Source organism: Balaenoptera physalus (assembly GCF_965194825.1).
Source record: "Balaenoptera physalus genome assembly, chromosome: 20".
Taxonomy (NCBI): Eukaryota; Metazoa; Chordata; class Mammalia; order Artiodactyla; family Balaenopteridae; genus Balaenoptera; species Balaenoptera physalus.
In genome coordinates this window covers 13,967,975-13,985,608 of record NC_138901.1, presented here as the reverse complement: position 1 = coordinate 13,985,608, position 17,634 = coordinate 13,967,975, and the positions used below count along the sequence as shown (strand labels likewise).

At 37.3% G+C, this 17,634-nt stretch overlaps 1 protein-coding gene across 18 annotated transcripts in view; it reads right to left on the bottom strand.

Annotated features, from left to right (window-relative positions):
• The window catches only part of BPTF (bromodomain PHD finger transcription factor), a 140,000-nt gene that overhangs the window by 80,864 nt on the left and 41,502 nt on the right, over positions 1-17,634 (bottom strand). For 13 of the 18 annotated variants that reach the window (XM_082441978.1, XM_082441970.1, XM_082441984.1 and 10 more), the window contains exons 3-5: positions 10,106-10,329; positions 3,316-3,525; positions 2,571-2,762 (exon numbers count right to left, since the gene is read on the bottom strand). In XM_082441978.1, coding sequence (XP_082298104.1) covers positions 2,571-2,762; positions 3,316-3,525; positions 10,106-10,329 — 626 coding nt within the window. The remainder of the gene's footprint in view (positions 1-2,570; positions 2,763-3,315; positions 3,526-10,105; positions 10,330-17,634) is intronic. The other 5 variants (XM_082441987.1, XM_082441971.1, XM_082441974.1 and 2 more) reach the window with 1 other exon arrangement.

The window sequence follows — 17,634 nt, the reverse complement described above, 5'->3', positions numbered from 1 at the left end:
TTAAACAATATATTTCTAAATAAGCAATGGGTAAAAAAAACACATCATAATAGAAATTAGAAAGTATTTTAAACTGAATGATAAAGACAAAATAACATATTAAAGTTTGTGAGATGCAGCTACAGCAGCAGTACATAGAGGGAAATTTATAGCCTTGACAACAGACATAGAAAAAATAAAAAATAATCAAAGCATCCATCTTAAGAAGCTAGAAGAAAAAAATAATAAAGAGGGTATGAAATATATGTATATGTATAACTGATTCATGTTGTTATAAAGCAGAAACTAGCACACCATTGTAAAGCAATTATACTCCAATAAAGATGTTAAAAAAAAAAAAAAAAGAGGGTATGAGAGGGACTTCCCTGGCGGTGCAGTGGTTAAGACTTTGCCTTCCAGTGCAGGGGGTGCAGGTTCAATCCCTGGTCAGGGAGCTAAGATCCCACATGCCTCACAGCCAAAAAACCAAAACATAAAACAAAAGCAATACTGTAACAAATTCAATAAAGACTTTTAAAATGGTCCACAACCAAAAAAAAAAAAGACAACAAAAAAAAAGAGGGTATGGGAAACTTCTGGAGGTGATGGATATGTTTATGTCATAGATTGTGGTGATGGTTTCACAGGTATATATTTATCTCCAAACTCATCAAGTTGTATATATTAAATATGTACAGCTTTTTGTATATCAATTATACCTCAATAGAGTGGTTTTGAAAAAAAAAGACAGGGAAGAAAAATTCACAAAAATGAAAAAAAATAAAAGGAATGAAATAAAAATAAGATAAAAAACTAGAAAAAATATAGAGAGGATAAACAAAGCCCAAAGTTTTTTTTTAAAGACTCATAAAAATTGTTAACAGTCTTATGAAATGATTAAGAGAAAACAGATAACCAATTTCTCGACTGAAAAAAGAGATCACTACAGATACTACAGACATTTAAAAAATAGGATGTTATTATGTCAATAAAATTTTAAATCTAAATGAAATGGTAGATTCCTAGAAAAATAAAATTTACTAAAACTGACACAAGAAAACAACAGAAAATATGAATAGCCTACTATCTACCAAAGAAATGAAATCTACAATTAATAACTTTCCCACAATGAAAACTCCAGGACCAGAAGACTTTAGCAAACATTTAAGGAATAAATAACACCAACCCACAGAAACTCTTGCAGACAAAAGGAAAAGTGGGAACTTGTACCAACTCATTTTATGAGGCCAGCATAATCTAGGCATCAAATCCTGACATAGACATTATCACAGAAAGAAAATTGCAAGTCAATCTCATTCATGAAAGTTGAAGCAAAAATCCTAAACAAAATATTAAAAAATGGAATGCAACAATACATAAGAACAAGAACATATCACAACCAAGTTGTATTTGTTCCAGGAATATGATGAGATTGGGTTAACACGTTTTAAAAAAATCAGTGGAGAAACTTTTGCTTCCAGTCAGGATGGAGTAGAGGGACTTGACTTAGCCCAGCCAATGAAACAGCCACACACACAAAAAAGAAACCACTTAAAAAAAATAAAAATAAAATAAAAAAGAGACCACTTGATAGAAAATGAACAAAAGAACTGACAGGCAATTCACAAAAGAAGTTATCCAAATGACTAATATATATATATAGGCACGCTCACGCACACACGCGCACACACACACACACACAAAAGGTGCTCAACATCCTTAGTCACCAGGGAACTACAAGTTCAAATCACAATAAGATATCCTTACATTCCTACCAGAATGGCTAAAATAAAGATAGGGGGGAAAAAAAAAGGAAAGAATTACATGACATTCTTATAATACACAGAAAAATTCTTTAAGGATTTCCAATACAGTATTAACTATAATTATTGACTTTTGATAGGATTACCAGTATTTCTTTTCTTGTTTTGCTCATCTAAATTTTCTAATTTGTTTTTCAAAAATATACACACAGCTCCAATAATAAAAAAAATTTTTTTTCATTTTTAAAAAAGGCAAAAGGAAAGGCATAATAACATTCTTGGTGTGATATAACTTACTTTGAGTATAATTTTAATTTTAAAAAGCTTAAAATATTTATTACTGGTTAACTTACATTTTCATGTCAAAATATATTGTGACAATGGTTTTCTATTATAACATTATGGTTTGAGATGTTGTTAAAAAAAAACTTACATGACCACATGCAAACATAAAATTAATCTGTTAGTACATACAGAATTGGAATGGTCAAATCATTCAACACTGAGCCATTAGTATGTGAGTACTTAAAACCAAAATATCTGCCACTATGGTCTGGTGATAAAATATAAAAATAAGTCTATTAGACAAAAACAGCTAAATGAACTTTAAAAAGCATGAAGATTATGATGAGTTTCAAGCACTAAATGCAAGAACATCTGTCAAACTCCAAATGTTAGGTGACAACTTAGCAATCAGGGATGGCACTTATGTAAGCAAGCAGCATGAATGAACACATACTTTAAAGTTTTAGGTGACATTCAGCTTTTACTACTAAAGGGAAGGATTTCCCCCCCATTACAGAGGCATTGATACACTGCCCTCTGTACCTGGCACATCCTGGGGGAGCTCAGATGCCACCTTCTTCTCTGCCATGTTGCTGCTATCATGGGTTTCTGAGAGACACCCCACGGGACTCCTCCCTTCCTCAGAGGGACTAGTCTCTTCTGAAGAAGCATTTGCTGTGTTGTCGCCAAGATTTGCTGACACAGAGTTACCTTTATCCCCAACTTCTGTTGGCTCTACAGTAAAATGCACAACAAAACTTTAAAGATATCCTTTAAAATTGCTTTAGGACAAATGGCCACATTCAGTCAGCTACTAAAAATGAATGATCACCAAAAAACCTGGCTTCTATTCGATGGCCATTTTGAAGCAATTAGATTCTGGGATAATTCTGCAGCAGGTAATCCAAAGGGTATTTAAGAATATTTGATATATTAAGAATGTTTAAGTAGTTAACATAAAAAGGAACATATTATATCACATACAAAAGTGTATATTCTGGTATAAAAACAGTGATTTTCACCAACAAATCTTATAGGGAAATGGCACCTTATTAAGAAGTATAAATAGAGATATGGGTATAACATTATAGTAAATCCACCAATATATAAAACTCATTACAATGACTGTACATGTTATAAGGAGGAAGGGTATCCTAATCTCTTCAGAAATGTAAAATTAAATAGGTGTTGGCAATAAAAAAGATTCATCTTCATTTTGCAAGTAAAACTGGAGTTTTCATAAATAACACTGATGAAATATTTCTTTTTAACCAAATAATGTTTTTACCCTCAGTTTTTCCTTGCTCAGGATCGAGGTCATCTGGCGTTTTGTCATCACTGTCTTTTTCAAGACTCTGGTCTTCAAACTCCTCTCTGCTTTTCTCAGCATCTTTGGAGTTATTATTCTCAGTCTCATTTTTCTCCTTTTCTATTTCTTCTGGACTTTTAACAATATCAATGTCTCCTTTTTTGGCTCTTATAGATTCCAAAATTTCTTCTATAATAAAACAAATAAAAAATTATGTTTCCATATATACCAAGTATAAAAGTACTACAAATGCCACTTAAGAGTTTCAATACAAGTTATTAAAGATAAATTTGCTAACAGCATTAAGAACTATGAAATAAGGATCAAGATTACCAGTAACATTTTGATGTTGAGAACTCAATCGATTTGGTTATCTTCACTTCTAGAAAATACATGCTAATATAGGCTCTAATTTCTTTTTAAAAAAAGAAAGAAAAGTTAGTCTATCTTTTAAAATTGAGATTGATATAGATTACTGTGATATCCTCTGCCACAGGAGAAAACCTGCAAGCTGACATAGACCCACAGTCTGGGCAGTGTGGTACAGTAACAAAAACCTAGAGACCCAGGACCTAGCGCAGATCTGACCTGAATTAACTACGTGAGCCTAGGGGCAGGCTACTAAATCTTCAGGCCTCCACTGTAAAATGAGAAAACAGAGGCCCATTGGAAACATTTCTCTCTGAAGTCCCATAACTTTCTGAAAGTCACTAAATCCCTAATGGCTCTAATTTTCTTTCAACTTGGGTGGAGTGATACTACGGCATGGGTGCAGACCGCAAGTTATATCAGCATAGACCCCTGTATATTAATGATGTTCTTTGGGTTATGATCCAATACTATCATTTTTTACTTTGTTGCTCAAATCGGTCCAGCTTTTGGCCATTGAGAGCTTTTCCAGGTAAGTTCTGTATCCTTTAAACACATGAGTCCTGTATCCTTTAAACACACTTCCTTCCCTCCTTCCTTCCTTCTGTGCTTCCTTACTTTCCAGCACTGCAAGATGTTCCAGACTCACCTTGTATTTTCTCTGCACCAGCCCTAGAATACACCATCTCTCGAGGAGTCTTGATTCTTTTTTTAATTGGAGAATGAGATTTAGAAGTCGTGATCTGGGCACTATGTGTACTTGGTACTACTGGAGCACCAACAGACCTAGAAAATATATATATGTACACTAACCTATGTATATATACATCTTTATTGTTTCTGTATCTATCTGTGTGTGGGGGGGGTATGTGTGTGGTTCATTCAAGCATTGCTCTCTTGTTTTTTTGTAACTTTTCTGACAGAAGTTCTGTTTTCATTACAATATATTTATTTGGTCAATCCTGTTATACACAGTAAACCAGTTTCAGAATTGCTAAATTGTACTCTCATGAGAAATAAATTTACCAACTAGAGTACAACGTTTGTAAACAAGAAGAAATGTCTTTAATGCCAATGCCATGCACCCATGGTACTTCTTTATGGATTTTTAAATTTCCTTGTTTACATTTCCTTTCTTTAAATGTTCTCTACCTTCCCTTTCATCAATATTTCCTAAATTGTACGTTTCCTAGGATTAGAAAAACCTTGTAAAGCCATCACTGGAAAACACTGACCTCTCTGGTAAAGTGATTACTTTTGAGGCGGTTGGAGTTAATTCCTTACTCTCTCTCACCTTCTCTACTCCTAATTCCTGTAAGAATTCTAAGCCAATGATTATATGAACATCTAAGGACATCTGTAGGACAACAATTTCAAACAGAAGGAATCCTAATTGGTATATTTTCTGTCTTCTTCGTCATCCAAGTCACCCCGGATCCTTTTTTACATCATTTCCTTATATCCTTTTACCTATCTATACATCTATACTGTTTTCAGTTCCTATTTACCCGAGCTGCATTTACTCTTGCTAAGTACACTAAACCTATCAATGGAAGTATCTCAATCACTCTTTTTTAAAGAACTTTTTATTTAGAAAAAGAAAATTTATTTACCAATTACTTGCTTTTCTTAGAGCCATATTATTTCTTACTTTCAAACATAGCTCCCCCCTGATCTTCAACTGCCAGCTTTTCCAAACCAAAATGTTACACATTCATCCCAACTTCCCTCATGCCATTTAATGGGGATTAAACTTTTTTTTTTAAACCTACAAATTAGATCATCTAAATTAGATAAAAAGCACAGGTAGGATGACCAAAGATCTCTGATTTTCTATAAAGGTTCTAATTTCAAATATTCTATCTTGTTGCCTACTCTATCAAGTATACAAATATTTATCAGTCTATATGTCTGTATTTTCAGTTCAAAACCTATGGCACTCATAGCCATAAGAAAAATAGACCAAGAAGGTCAGGGGGGGGAAAAAAACATTACGGGATAAAAGAAAAAATAATCAGTTTAGGTTGTATCTGATCTACAATAAATATGCATATTCTATAAACATGTATACTCTATACTCTGCAGGAATATTTCAAAATTAAACAGAAAGAATTAACCTACCAAACTTTAAAAATCATCTCCTCTCAGAAAAATTTATTCCGAAAATAAACTTCCTTCAAGCAAACAAAATAAAGCATTGTAAAACACAGTCACCAAAAAAGTATATGATAAAACAATTTACAGTTACAAATATATAATAAATTGTAGAATCTAGATGATGGGCTTATGGGTATTTATTGTATAATTCTTCCACTTCCTGTATATCTGAAATTTTTCAAAAAATATTAGGAAAAAATAGAAAAATTCAACTACCAAAAAATAGAATTAAACTCTCCTAAAGTGGTCATATATGTATATAAAAACCAGAGGGTTTAAAAGTTGGAAGGATTTATGCTATTTGTGAAGTTAAAAATGTAAAGTCATAAGGATGAACTGTGATTCTGAAATCACTGCTACGATACTGCAAATTATTCTTGGCTATTTCAGAAGCCCAGTAGTTTGTTTTTTTAATCTCATAAAATCCCAAGTTAAAGAAAACCGCTAGATATTATTTTGGGTATTTACCTGGGCTGGATGCTCCTAAACTATCATAGCCAAGATTCTGGTTCCCAGAGAGCAAATGAAGGTAATGACGGCAGGCCAGTGTTTTAATGGGAAATTCTTCTATCTCAATGTTTAATTCATTGCCAATACATTCCTTAGAAAGTTGGTGAGAGGATCAAAGGCTTGTATAACAACTAGATGAACACCTGGCCCACAGTAGGTACTCAAACATGTTAGTTTCCCCTTCTTCCCCATCAATTTTCAATGCTTGTGAATCCCTCCACCTCTAGTACCAGGTTGGTTGCACCTTAGCAAAAAAAAAAAGGTGGGAAGGGGGGAAGAAAAAGAGAAAAAAAATGTCACTTTTTGTCTAGATCTCACCATTAAATCCAAGGTGCAGTTTACCTTATTTAAATTAACTCCAGTTGTATTAAGAGGGTAGCTGCACACAAGATTTGGCCACCTAACTTTCTAAGAATATACTGTGCCCTAACGCTCAAAGCTCTCTCTGTTATTTTTGATTATTACGAAAGGTTTAACTAATTTTTAAAAGTACAGGGCTTCCCTGGTGGCGCAGTGGTTAAGAATCCGCCTGCCGGGCTTCCCTGGTAGCGCAGTTGTTAACAATCCGCCTGCCAATGCAGGGGACACGGGTTCGAGCCCTGGTCCGGGAAGATCCCACATGCCAGGGAGCAACTACGCCCATGCGTCACAACTACTGAGCCTGTGCTCTAAAGCCCGCAAGCCACAACTACTGAGCCCACGTGCCACAACTACTGAAGCCTGTGCGCCTAGAGCCCATGCTCTGCAACAAGAGGCCCAAGCACCACAACGAAGAGTAGCCCCCGCTCGCCGCAACTAGAGAAAAGCCCACGCGCAGCAACGAGGACCCAATGCAGCTAAAAATAAATAAATAAAAATTTTAAAAAGTACATTACAAGCTGAATTATACTGAAATATAATATGCTTATTGTAGAAAAATTGAAAAATATAAAAAGGAAACTAACTATAATCCTACTATGCTAATTGGTTATTTTTTAGTGATAAAAGCTGGTTATTCACTCAGTTGGTTATTCTGAGGAAGAGAATTTAAGTACCTCAATGACCCAGGTACTGTTTTTGCATGGTACCTTAAGTAATTCTCCAATGTACAGTGTTCCATCACATTATAATCCAAAATGAAATTAACCAATTCCTCTGCATGTTTATTTTTAGTTTTACATTCCCCCAAATCAGGCCACTAAACATTTTGATTATCCATTCCTATGTTGGCTTTGTTCTTTATTTAATTGATACTACATATACAATTTTGCACACAGACAAGCTCACTCTAGAAAATATTTCTAATTTAACACTTGATAAAAACACACTCGCCATTGCTTTTTAGAGGGCTGCCTGGTTCCTTTTGATTGTATTAAAGCTGAGAATGCAAGTGAAAAAAAGGGATTTGTCAGTTTGAATGCCAGGATTCATGAAAGGAAATTAACAGGGGAAGTAACCTGGCTGAAATTAATAAAACTTCCTATTATTTGATCTATAGTACGGAGGGGAGGGAGTGAGAAAGGGATTATATCAATATGACTGCAATTATCAACCTCTCCAAAGAATTCTGATGAGTAAAACTTATCCGATGGAAAAAACACACATTTTAAAAAACAAATCTAATAAAAAAATACTTCCAAGTACAAGATATGAATAAATATAACCCTTGGTAACTAAGTCTGCTAGTTTCTGAAGACAAAGTGTATTTGTGCGCAACAGTATTTGTATACGACACCGTGAATATTGTTCTCCAAAAATAATCATGAATTCAAGAGAATACTGATGTCGAATATATGAGAACAAGCTTGGATACAGCTGAACTAAATATATTTATTAAATATAAAAAATCTATTTTTAAGCAAATAGAGAATAGGGGACTTTTTCAGTAACTGGAAAATGGAGGAAATTAATAGGATTATATGTATAACAGATAGTATCAATATGTGTAAAAGAGGAGAACAGGCAGTTTAAGTATACTATCAGAGTCTTACCTAACCATGTTATCTATGTTAAGATTAAAAGGTACTGTTAGAAAATACAGGTGATACTTAGTAAACATGCACAAACTACATCTGGCAGGATGTTTAACAATGGCATTAATGGTCGTCTCTGAAAAAAGGAAGGTCAAATTGGGGATTAAGAAGGAGAGAGACTGACTTTTCAGTGTTATAATCTTTTGTACTATTTACTTTTTAAAAATATCATATGCATTCATTATTTGTTAAAAAGCAAAGAATTTTTAAAAAGCAAAATGCTGAGCCACAAAATAAATAAGGTAGTAATTAAAATATAACCCAAGGGCTTCCCTGGTGGTGCAGTGGTTAAGAGTCCGCATGCCAATGCAGGGGACACGGGTTCGAGCCCTGGTCCAGGAAGATCCCACAGTGCCACGGAGCAACTCAGCCCGTGCGCCACAACTACTGAGCCTGTGCTCTTCTAGAGCCTTCGAGCCACAACTACTGAAGCCCACGTGCCTAGAGCCCGTGCTCCACAACAAGAGAAGCCACCGCAATGAGAAGCCCACGCACCGCAACAAAGAGTAGCCCCCCACTCGATGCAACTAGAGAAAGCCCACGCGCAGCAATGAAGGCCCAACGCAGCCAAGAATAAATTAAATAAATAAATAAAATAAAATAAAATATAACCCAAAGTGTAAAATATATATCCATGAGTCCATCCTCATATAAATGACTGACTAAATAAAGGAAGAATAGACGAATCTCCTGTGCAGAAACGTCCCAAACAATGTATGCAGATAAATGCTCCCTCAAGGAGGTGCAGCATAACTCCTCACGGCCTAAGGGTGGGCTGTGCGTAGCGACTTTCTCCCCAAAAGCACAGTATGGGTGGGAGGAGTAATTTTACAATAGAGAAACCTGACAAACACTGCCTCAACCAGATGACCAAGGTTAACATCATTGGTGATAAGTCACGTTGGTGGCAGGTACTCTTGATAAGATGATGAGAAGGGCACTGCACCTCTGTGGTCTTCCTCCCCAAAATACACAACCCCAGGCTAACTACGAGAAGAACATGAGACAAATCCATATTGAGGGCATTCTATTAAATACCTGACCAGTAATCCTCAAAACTTGTCAAGGTCATCAATAATAAGGAAAGGCTGAGAACCTGTGACAGTCTAGAGGAACCTAGAGAGACACGATAACGAAATATAATGTGGTGTCCTGGAGGGGATCATGAGACAGAAAAAGGACATTAGATAAGAACTAAGGAAATCTGATTTAAGTATAGACTTAAGTCATTACAATATATCAACATTGGTTCATTAGTGATCACAAATGTACCACACTAATGTAAGATGGTGACAATAGGGGAAGCATGCTGCAGGGTACGTGAAACCCTCTGTGTTATCTTAGCAACTTTTCTGTAACTCTAAAATTATTCTAAAATTAAAAGTTTATTAGAAAAAAAGAAAGAAAAGAGTAAATTTTAAAGGAATACCATTTCTCATAATTAAAAATAGGACTCCCTAAAAGGTTTATTAATAAAATTCTTGAATTAAAGAAACAAATATATGGGGAATATCAGTAATGAGCAAGGCAAGGTACAAAAAAAAAAAATGCACAGGATCCCTAATTTATGTTAGGATGAACAAGGTTCTCTTGAGAAAATGAAATATAGACAATTAAAATAAAATAATCATACTTGAAAATTTTAATATATTTTCATATTTTGTAGTGATTTCATACCAAGAAATGTAACAAAAAGTAAAATAAGAAAATTTCCCTCTCACCATTAGCTGCTGCCAGGAAGGATTTATTACTGCCCCGAGCCTTATTGGTCAGGTCTTCAGTTATGTCCATGTGCCGGTGGATTTCTTCACGCATTTCTTCTAGAATTTTGCAGAGTTCTGCTTCCCAGTAATCTTTGTCTAGACAGTCAATTAATTCTGCAAGCTGGACCTTTGTGCTGTAGTACCAAATTTTCTTTTCATTTTCATTTTCTGTATCTTCTTCTCTGTTTAAAAAAAGCACAAAAACACTTTGATGTTAGACAAAATGGCACTTACCTGAGAATTTTATCTATCCAGTGGAAGTTAAAACACACAACACAAAGATTGTGCACTAAAGCTCAGTATATTTGTTCATAAGAGATCCTGTCAAGTCTCATTCAAACTCAAGGTACTCATTTTACTTAAACCTCTAATTATTTTGATTTCCTAGCCCATAGCAGCTTAGGATAAAATAATTTGCTTGTAGTAGTGGGAAGAGAGGAATTAGTATAGCAGCAAAGAAAGATATCTAAAAACATGGCATGCAGAAGCATGACCTTAAAATTCAGAGCGTGTGAGTACTCGGTGAAGGACAGTCTTGGTTACACTTCAATCAACTTTAAGGTCATCACTGGAACAATACGAGGGGCAGAACTTTAACCAGAAATATTTAAACTATGTTCAGTGCTTGGCAGGTACAGAGCAGGTTCACATTACAGTATAGTTTAGAAACATTTCCATCCAAATGGTGTAAATGCTCTGCTAAATTCTGGTCCCTGAAGGAGTCATGTCAATCAAGTAACAATGCCTCATCTCTCTCTCTTGACGGACAATCAAAGCTCAAACTGGAGAGAAGAAGAGCACAGCAGCTTCTTTTCCTGCTTAAATCTCTCTGAAGATGCCAGTCACTTGTAATGGAGGTGGAGACTTCAACACTAATAACTAAAAACGTAAGGCAAATTAATGTCTAGGACCAGACTTCGAGAAACATATGTGACTCAGTTCTTCTCTCATTCAGAAGATTCAGGAGTGTGTGTGAGGTACCTAACAAGAAAGAGTCTAACATTCCTGTCTGCTCAAAGGCAAACTCACGAAGCTGAAAGAAGAGCACTTTAAGAAAGATATGGCTTTAAATGGGCTCGGTCACTTATGAGATATGTGAACGTGGACAAGACACAACTCCTCTGAGCCTCTGAGACATCTTATTCACCTCACTGGTAAAATGGGGATAACAGTACCTGTCTTGAGGGACACTGTAAGATATTATAAGGTAAATAAAGGTATTATAATAAGGCATCTATCATAGTACCTGGAAAACATCATGAGTGATCAATAAATAGAAAATATTATTGTTACTAGTAAGGTAGTAAATAAATTAAAATGTAGCAGAATTCCAGGAATGAGACATTCAATAATTCTGAACAAAGAAGGGATATATTAAATCATGGATAAATAAAAGGATAACAAAATTATCAAAAATTTTAAAGAAAAAGAGATTAATAAAGGGTCCCTGTTTTCCCTCCTTCAAATCAGCATCTGCTGACATATGATATTAATATATTTCTGTTAGAAGTTTTTTACAAAAATTTCTGAAAATCATTTTTTTAAGCTGCTCTAGATTTCACTCTACAGTGGGTATTTCTACTGACTTCTTATGACTGAGTGATAACAATGGTCTACTCCAATTTAAAATGTTAAAGATGTCAGAATCCTCTAAATAAAAACATTAATAGGGGGCTTCCCTGGTGGCACAGTTGTTGAGAATCCGCCTGCCAATGCAGGGGACACAGGTTCGAGCCCTGGTCCAGGAAGATCCCACATGCCGCGAAGCAACTAAGCCTGTGCATCACAACTACTGAGCCTGCACTCTAGAGCCCATGAGCCACAACTACTGAGGCCCGCGTGCCTAGAGCCTGTGCTCCGCAACAAGAGAAGCCACTGCAATGAGAAGCCCGCGCACCCAACGAAGAGGAACCCCCGGTCGCCACAACTAGAGAAAGCCCGCGAGCAGAAATGAAGACCCAACGCAGCCAAAAATAAATAAATTAAAAAAAAAAAAGATTAATAGGGAATTCCCTGGCAGTCCAGTGGTTAGGACTCCGTGCTTTCACTGCCGAGGGCCCGGGTCCAATCCCTGGTCGGGGAACTAATAAGATCCCACAAGCCGTGCAGCACAGCCAAAAATAAATAAATAAATAATAAAAACTAATAAAAAGCTTTCAAAAGGCAATACCATAACAAAAATCTAATTAAGTGACAATATCAAATCAGAAAGTACATAGTGAGGGGCTTCCCTGGTGGCACAGTGGTTAGGAGTCCGCCTGCTAATGCAGGGGACACGGGTTCAAGCTCTGGTCTGGGAAGATCCCACATGCCGTGGAGCGGCTGAGCCCGTGTGCCACAAGTACTAAGCCTGCATTCTAGAGCCCACGAGCCACAACTACTGAGCCCACATACCACAACTACTGAAGCCCGTGCGCCTAGAGCCTGAGCTCTGCAACAGGAGAAGCCACTGCAATGAGAAGCCCGCGCACCGCAACAAAGAGTAGCCCCCGCTCGCCGCAACCAGAGAAAGCCGCACGCAGCAACAAAGACCCAATGCAGCCAAAAATAAATAATAAATAAATAAAAAGTACATAGTGAGCTTTGACCGAGCACAAGAGTTACAGGACAGCCTAATTCTTTGTTTTCTAAGATTTCAATCTTAAGGATTTTTCCTCTGTTTAAAGATATCAAATTCTTTCCTTAACTGTTTGCTTTTTTCCTCTTGATTCAGAAATATCTACAAATTTCAATGGAACAAGAAAAACATTCTATATAAAAACGTTTTTTGGGTAGAAAACAATTTATAAGCATAAGATTTCTACATGAAAGTGAGATGCTATGGGAACAAATTTAATTAAATGGACATCCTGTCCAATTTTTCAAGCAACTCACAGGCTACTGAAAGGGTCCTTATCAGTTGACTGACTCAGCCCATGCTGGCATCTGCAGAATTTCCATCTTAACAGAGAACACTTAATTTTAATTTTAATCTTAATTTTCATCTTAACAGAGAATTCACAAGTTCATATGGTGGCAGTCCATTCTAGATTGGAACTGCTCTGTTAGAAAGTTTTTTCCTTTTAAGAGATGACACACACCTAGTGTTTCCACCAATCCATCCTGATTCTGCCTGCTAGAATTCTCTGAAATAAACCTAACACCTCCTCCACACACAGTCCTTCAACTCTTTCACAACATCTATAATTTTACCCTGTTTTTTTTTTCAGGCCAAACACGTTCAAATACTTTAACCATTCCTCATACAGCATGTTTTCCAGTCGTCACTACCTTGATATTCTTCCCCTAAATGTACAGTTTTGTCAACGTCCCTCTAAAAACAGCTCTATTTGGGGACTTCCCTGGTGGTCCAGTGGTTAAGAATCCGCCTTCCAATGCAAGGGACACGGGTTCCATCCCTGGTTGAGGAACTAAGATCCCACAGGAAGCGGGGCAACTAAGCCTGCGCCCACAGCTACTGAGCCCGCATGCCGCAACTACAGAGCCCACACGCTCTGGAGCCTACATGCCACAACTAGAGAGAAGCCCACAAGCCGCAACTAAGACCCGACGCAGCCAAAAATAATTAAAAAAAAAAAAAAAGTAAAAACAGCTCTATTTTTTATTCTGCTCATCAAAGATAATACTCAACAATGACCATTTTTTTCTTCTTCAAGCTACAGAAGGATAAATTCATCAAAAGCATAAAGTAGCAAAACTGAGTGAACAATAACAGCTAATGCTTTCAAAGAAAAGTTTTAATATAGATGTACTTGGGCACATTTACACAGTTTATATAACCAAGATTATTTGTTCTAATTGTAAAAGTGACAACTGCTTTCCTATATGAATATACATCAATTTGTAAGTACCTCTGTTTATGGGGTTAGAATTTGGTTTCTACAGAAGCTCTGTCTCTACAACGTTCCTTCTGCACACCCAAACTGTCCTGGCTTCCCTGAAGTCACTGATCAGCTCAAGGAGCTGATAGGGTGGCAGGGGAGGACAGAATGGAATGAAAATATGGGCCAAGAATACAATTAACAGCAAACTTACAGATTATATGCCTACATTTTAAAGTCTGTTTGGCTTTTACTCAGGCAAGATAAGTAAGAGGTTAATGACTAACCGTAAGTTTTGAGTTTCATTTCTAAACAAACCCACAGAAACTAAGAGTGAGGAACGCTAGTGCGGTGGGTTGACAAAAAGGTATGTCCACCTGAAACCATAGAATGTGACCTTATTTGGAAATACGGTCTTTGCAGATGTAATTAGCTAAGGATCTTGAGATGAAATCATTCTGGATTTAGGGTGAGCTCTAAATCAAATGACTGCTATCCTTACAAGAGGAGGAGAGGATTCAGAGAGACACGTGGAGAAGGTGATGTGAAGATGGAGGCAGAGATTTGAGTCATGTGCCTTTGCCTATGAGCCAGGAGACACCAAGGAAGGCCAGCAACCACCAAAAGCTAGGAGACAGGCATGGAACAGAGTCTCCCTGAGCCTCCAGAAAGAAACAACCCTGCTGACACTGGTTTCAAACTTCTAGCCGCCAGAATCGTGAGAGAATAAATTCCTGTTGCTTTAAACAACTCATTTTATGGTCAATTTGTTATGGCAGCCCTAGGAAACTAAAACAGATTTTGATTTCATGCTTTTTTTTTTTATGATTTAATTTTTTTAACTTATTTTTTTGGCTGCATTGGGTCTTTGTTGCTGCACGTGGGCTTTCTCTAGTTGCGGCAAGTGGGGGCTACTCTTCATTGTGGTGCGCAGGCTTCTCACTGCAGTGGCTTCTCTTTGTTGCGGAGCATGGGCTCTAGGCGCGCGGGCTTCAGTAGTTGTGGCTCGCGGGCTCTAGAGCGCAGGCTCAGTAGTTGTGGCATGCGGGCTTCAGTAGTTGTGGCACGCAGGCTCAGTAGTTGTGGCTTGTGGGCTCTAGACCGCAGGCTCAGTAGTTGTGGCACACAGGCTTAGTTGCTCCGCGGCACGTGAGATCTTCCCAGACCAGGCTCGAACCCGTGTCCCCTGCATTGGCAGGCGGATTCTTAACCACTGTGCCACCAGGGAAGTCCCCTAAAACAGATTTTGATACTGGGAAAGGAAGTGCTGCTATAATAGATACTTAAAAACGTGGGAGTGGCTTAGGAACTGGGAAATGGGAAAAGGCTGGAAGAATTTTGAGGCACTTGACAGAAAAGGCCTAGACTTTCTTGAAGAGACAGAGGTTGGCAGAGATTGGAATTATGCTGCCAGCAAGCCAAGGAACACTTGGGGCACTAGAAGCTGGAAAGGGAAAGAAAAGAATTCTTTCCTAGAGCCTTTGGAGGGAGTGGGCCCACTGACATCTTGATTTTTTACTTCTAGCCTCCAGAACTGTGAGAAAATTAATCTCTCACTTTGCCTTGTTACAGCAGCCACAGGAAACTAATGCGGTTCAGGAGTCAGAGATTAAAGGCAGCCCAAGGAGGTTAAGAGCACACATTCTGGAGTCACAATGCCTGGGACTGAATTCTGATTCTGCCACTTACTAGTTGTATGATACTGGATAAATTACTTAACCTCTTTCTTACCTCAACTTCTCCATCTGAAAAATGGGGTGACAGTACTTACATCAAAATGCTGTTGTGAGGATTAAGCAAGTTAAAACATAAAGTGCTTCGAACACTGACAGCACGTAGTGGGTGCAATTTGCAGGGTTGCTATTATGTTCTTCATCTGATGAAGTATATGATATTTACCTTAAAACAAATAATTACAAGTGTAATGGGTGCTTTAAAAAAAAGAAGTGTTTCACGGTGCAAGAGGGAGAGAAATTAAGGGAAAAAAGCCCAAGGAAATGGCATAAATAGGCTGACTTGAAGGATAAGTTAGTCGAAAGGCTTTGCGGGTTTTTAGTTTGCTTTTTATTGATTTTGTTTTGGGTGGTAGGAAGCAAAAGAAATAAATACACAAAATTAGGGATCTGTGAACTTTCTGTTAAGAGCAAATGGAAGTACGTAATTGAAAGGTTTTTCAACTTGGGGGGAAAAGACCTGATCAGAATGGCTGTTTTAAAAATAATCCAGCTATGGGGATTTCCCTGGCGGTCCAGTGGCTAAGACTCCACGCTCCCAATGCAGAGGGTCCAGGTTCAATCCCTGGTCAGGGAACTAGATCCCACATGCTGCAACTAAGAGTTCGCATGCCGCAACTAAATGATCCCGTGTGCCTCAACAAAGACCCGATGCAGCCTAAATAAATAAATATTTTTTAAAAAATAATAATAATAATCCAGCTATGGAACAGAGAACAGAATTGGGGAGTTACACGTACACCAGTTTGGAGACTACTAAACTAGTCTAATCAAGATGATGTTGACAGTGAGAACGGAGAGAAATGGATTCAATATTTAAGAGGTAATTAAAAGGTATAACAAACAACATAGGACAAAAGACTATTCCCAGGTTTCTAGCTTGAGCAGCCAGTAGGATGGTGATCCCATTTACTGAGATGGCAACACTGAATGAAGGGTAGGTAATGGGAGCAAGTGATGCATGCAGTTTTAGACATGTTGTGTCTGAGGTGCCTGCTATGTGGACTTGTCCAGGGGGCTGCTGGTATGCAGAACTGGGCACAGGCAGAAGGATTACAAGCGTAGGTCTGATGGCAACTGAGTCAGCAAGTAAATAGGTGGCTTATGGCTAGAATGTGGAGGTGCAGGTGGAAAGCTGTACAGGTTAAAAAGCATAAATTAGTTCATCTGGAAAATGAAAAAATGCTGAGTTTTAAAATGATGTGTTCAAGGTAATTTTATTCAGAACAGACAGTGACAGGAAAAGGTGCTAGTCTAATCTGGCAGTTCCTATTTTACTAGAAGTCCCAATTTGAGAGCAAAGGATTGATAGAATGAAAACAATATTTAAGAAAGACTGGCCCTCTTACATAACAGATTGAAATTGATCTCTAAATTGTTTGCTCAGTAAGCATCTTGGTTCCTCAGGTAGACTATAAACTGATGTGTAAGAACTTTTCTTTTATTCCCTAACCTACTCAAATAACATATTTTTAAATGAGTATTAAACAAATAAAAGCAATAAGAGAAAAATAGTTTCTATAAACTATTAGCATTACAATTAAAAAGTGCTCACTGCCCCAGACTTTGTTTTAGACATAACCCCCTTGGGCAATAAGTCTACTGATTTATCATTTTAAGCTTCTGGACTTCCAGGGAAAACATATACCAGATCTCCACATAACATAAGCTGAGCAATTTACATGGTTTCAAAACTTTCATCAGGAGTCCACATATCATCTACCACAAGGGGGCGCTTAAATGGAAATTGTTTTGATCTAAATTTTAAAATGATGTGAAATCTTTCACATTTACTCAAATTATTCACAAGGAACAACTATTATTAACAATGATATTTAGGGACTTTCCTGGTGGTGCTCCGAATGCAGGGGGCCTGGGTTCGATCCCTGGTCAGGGAACTAGATCCCACATGCATGCTGCAACTAAGAGTTCA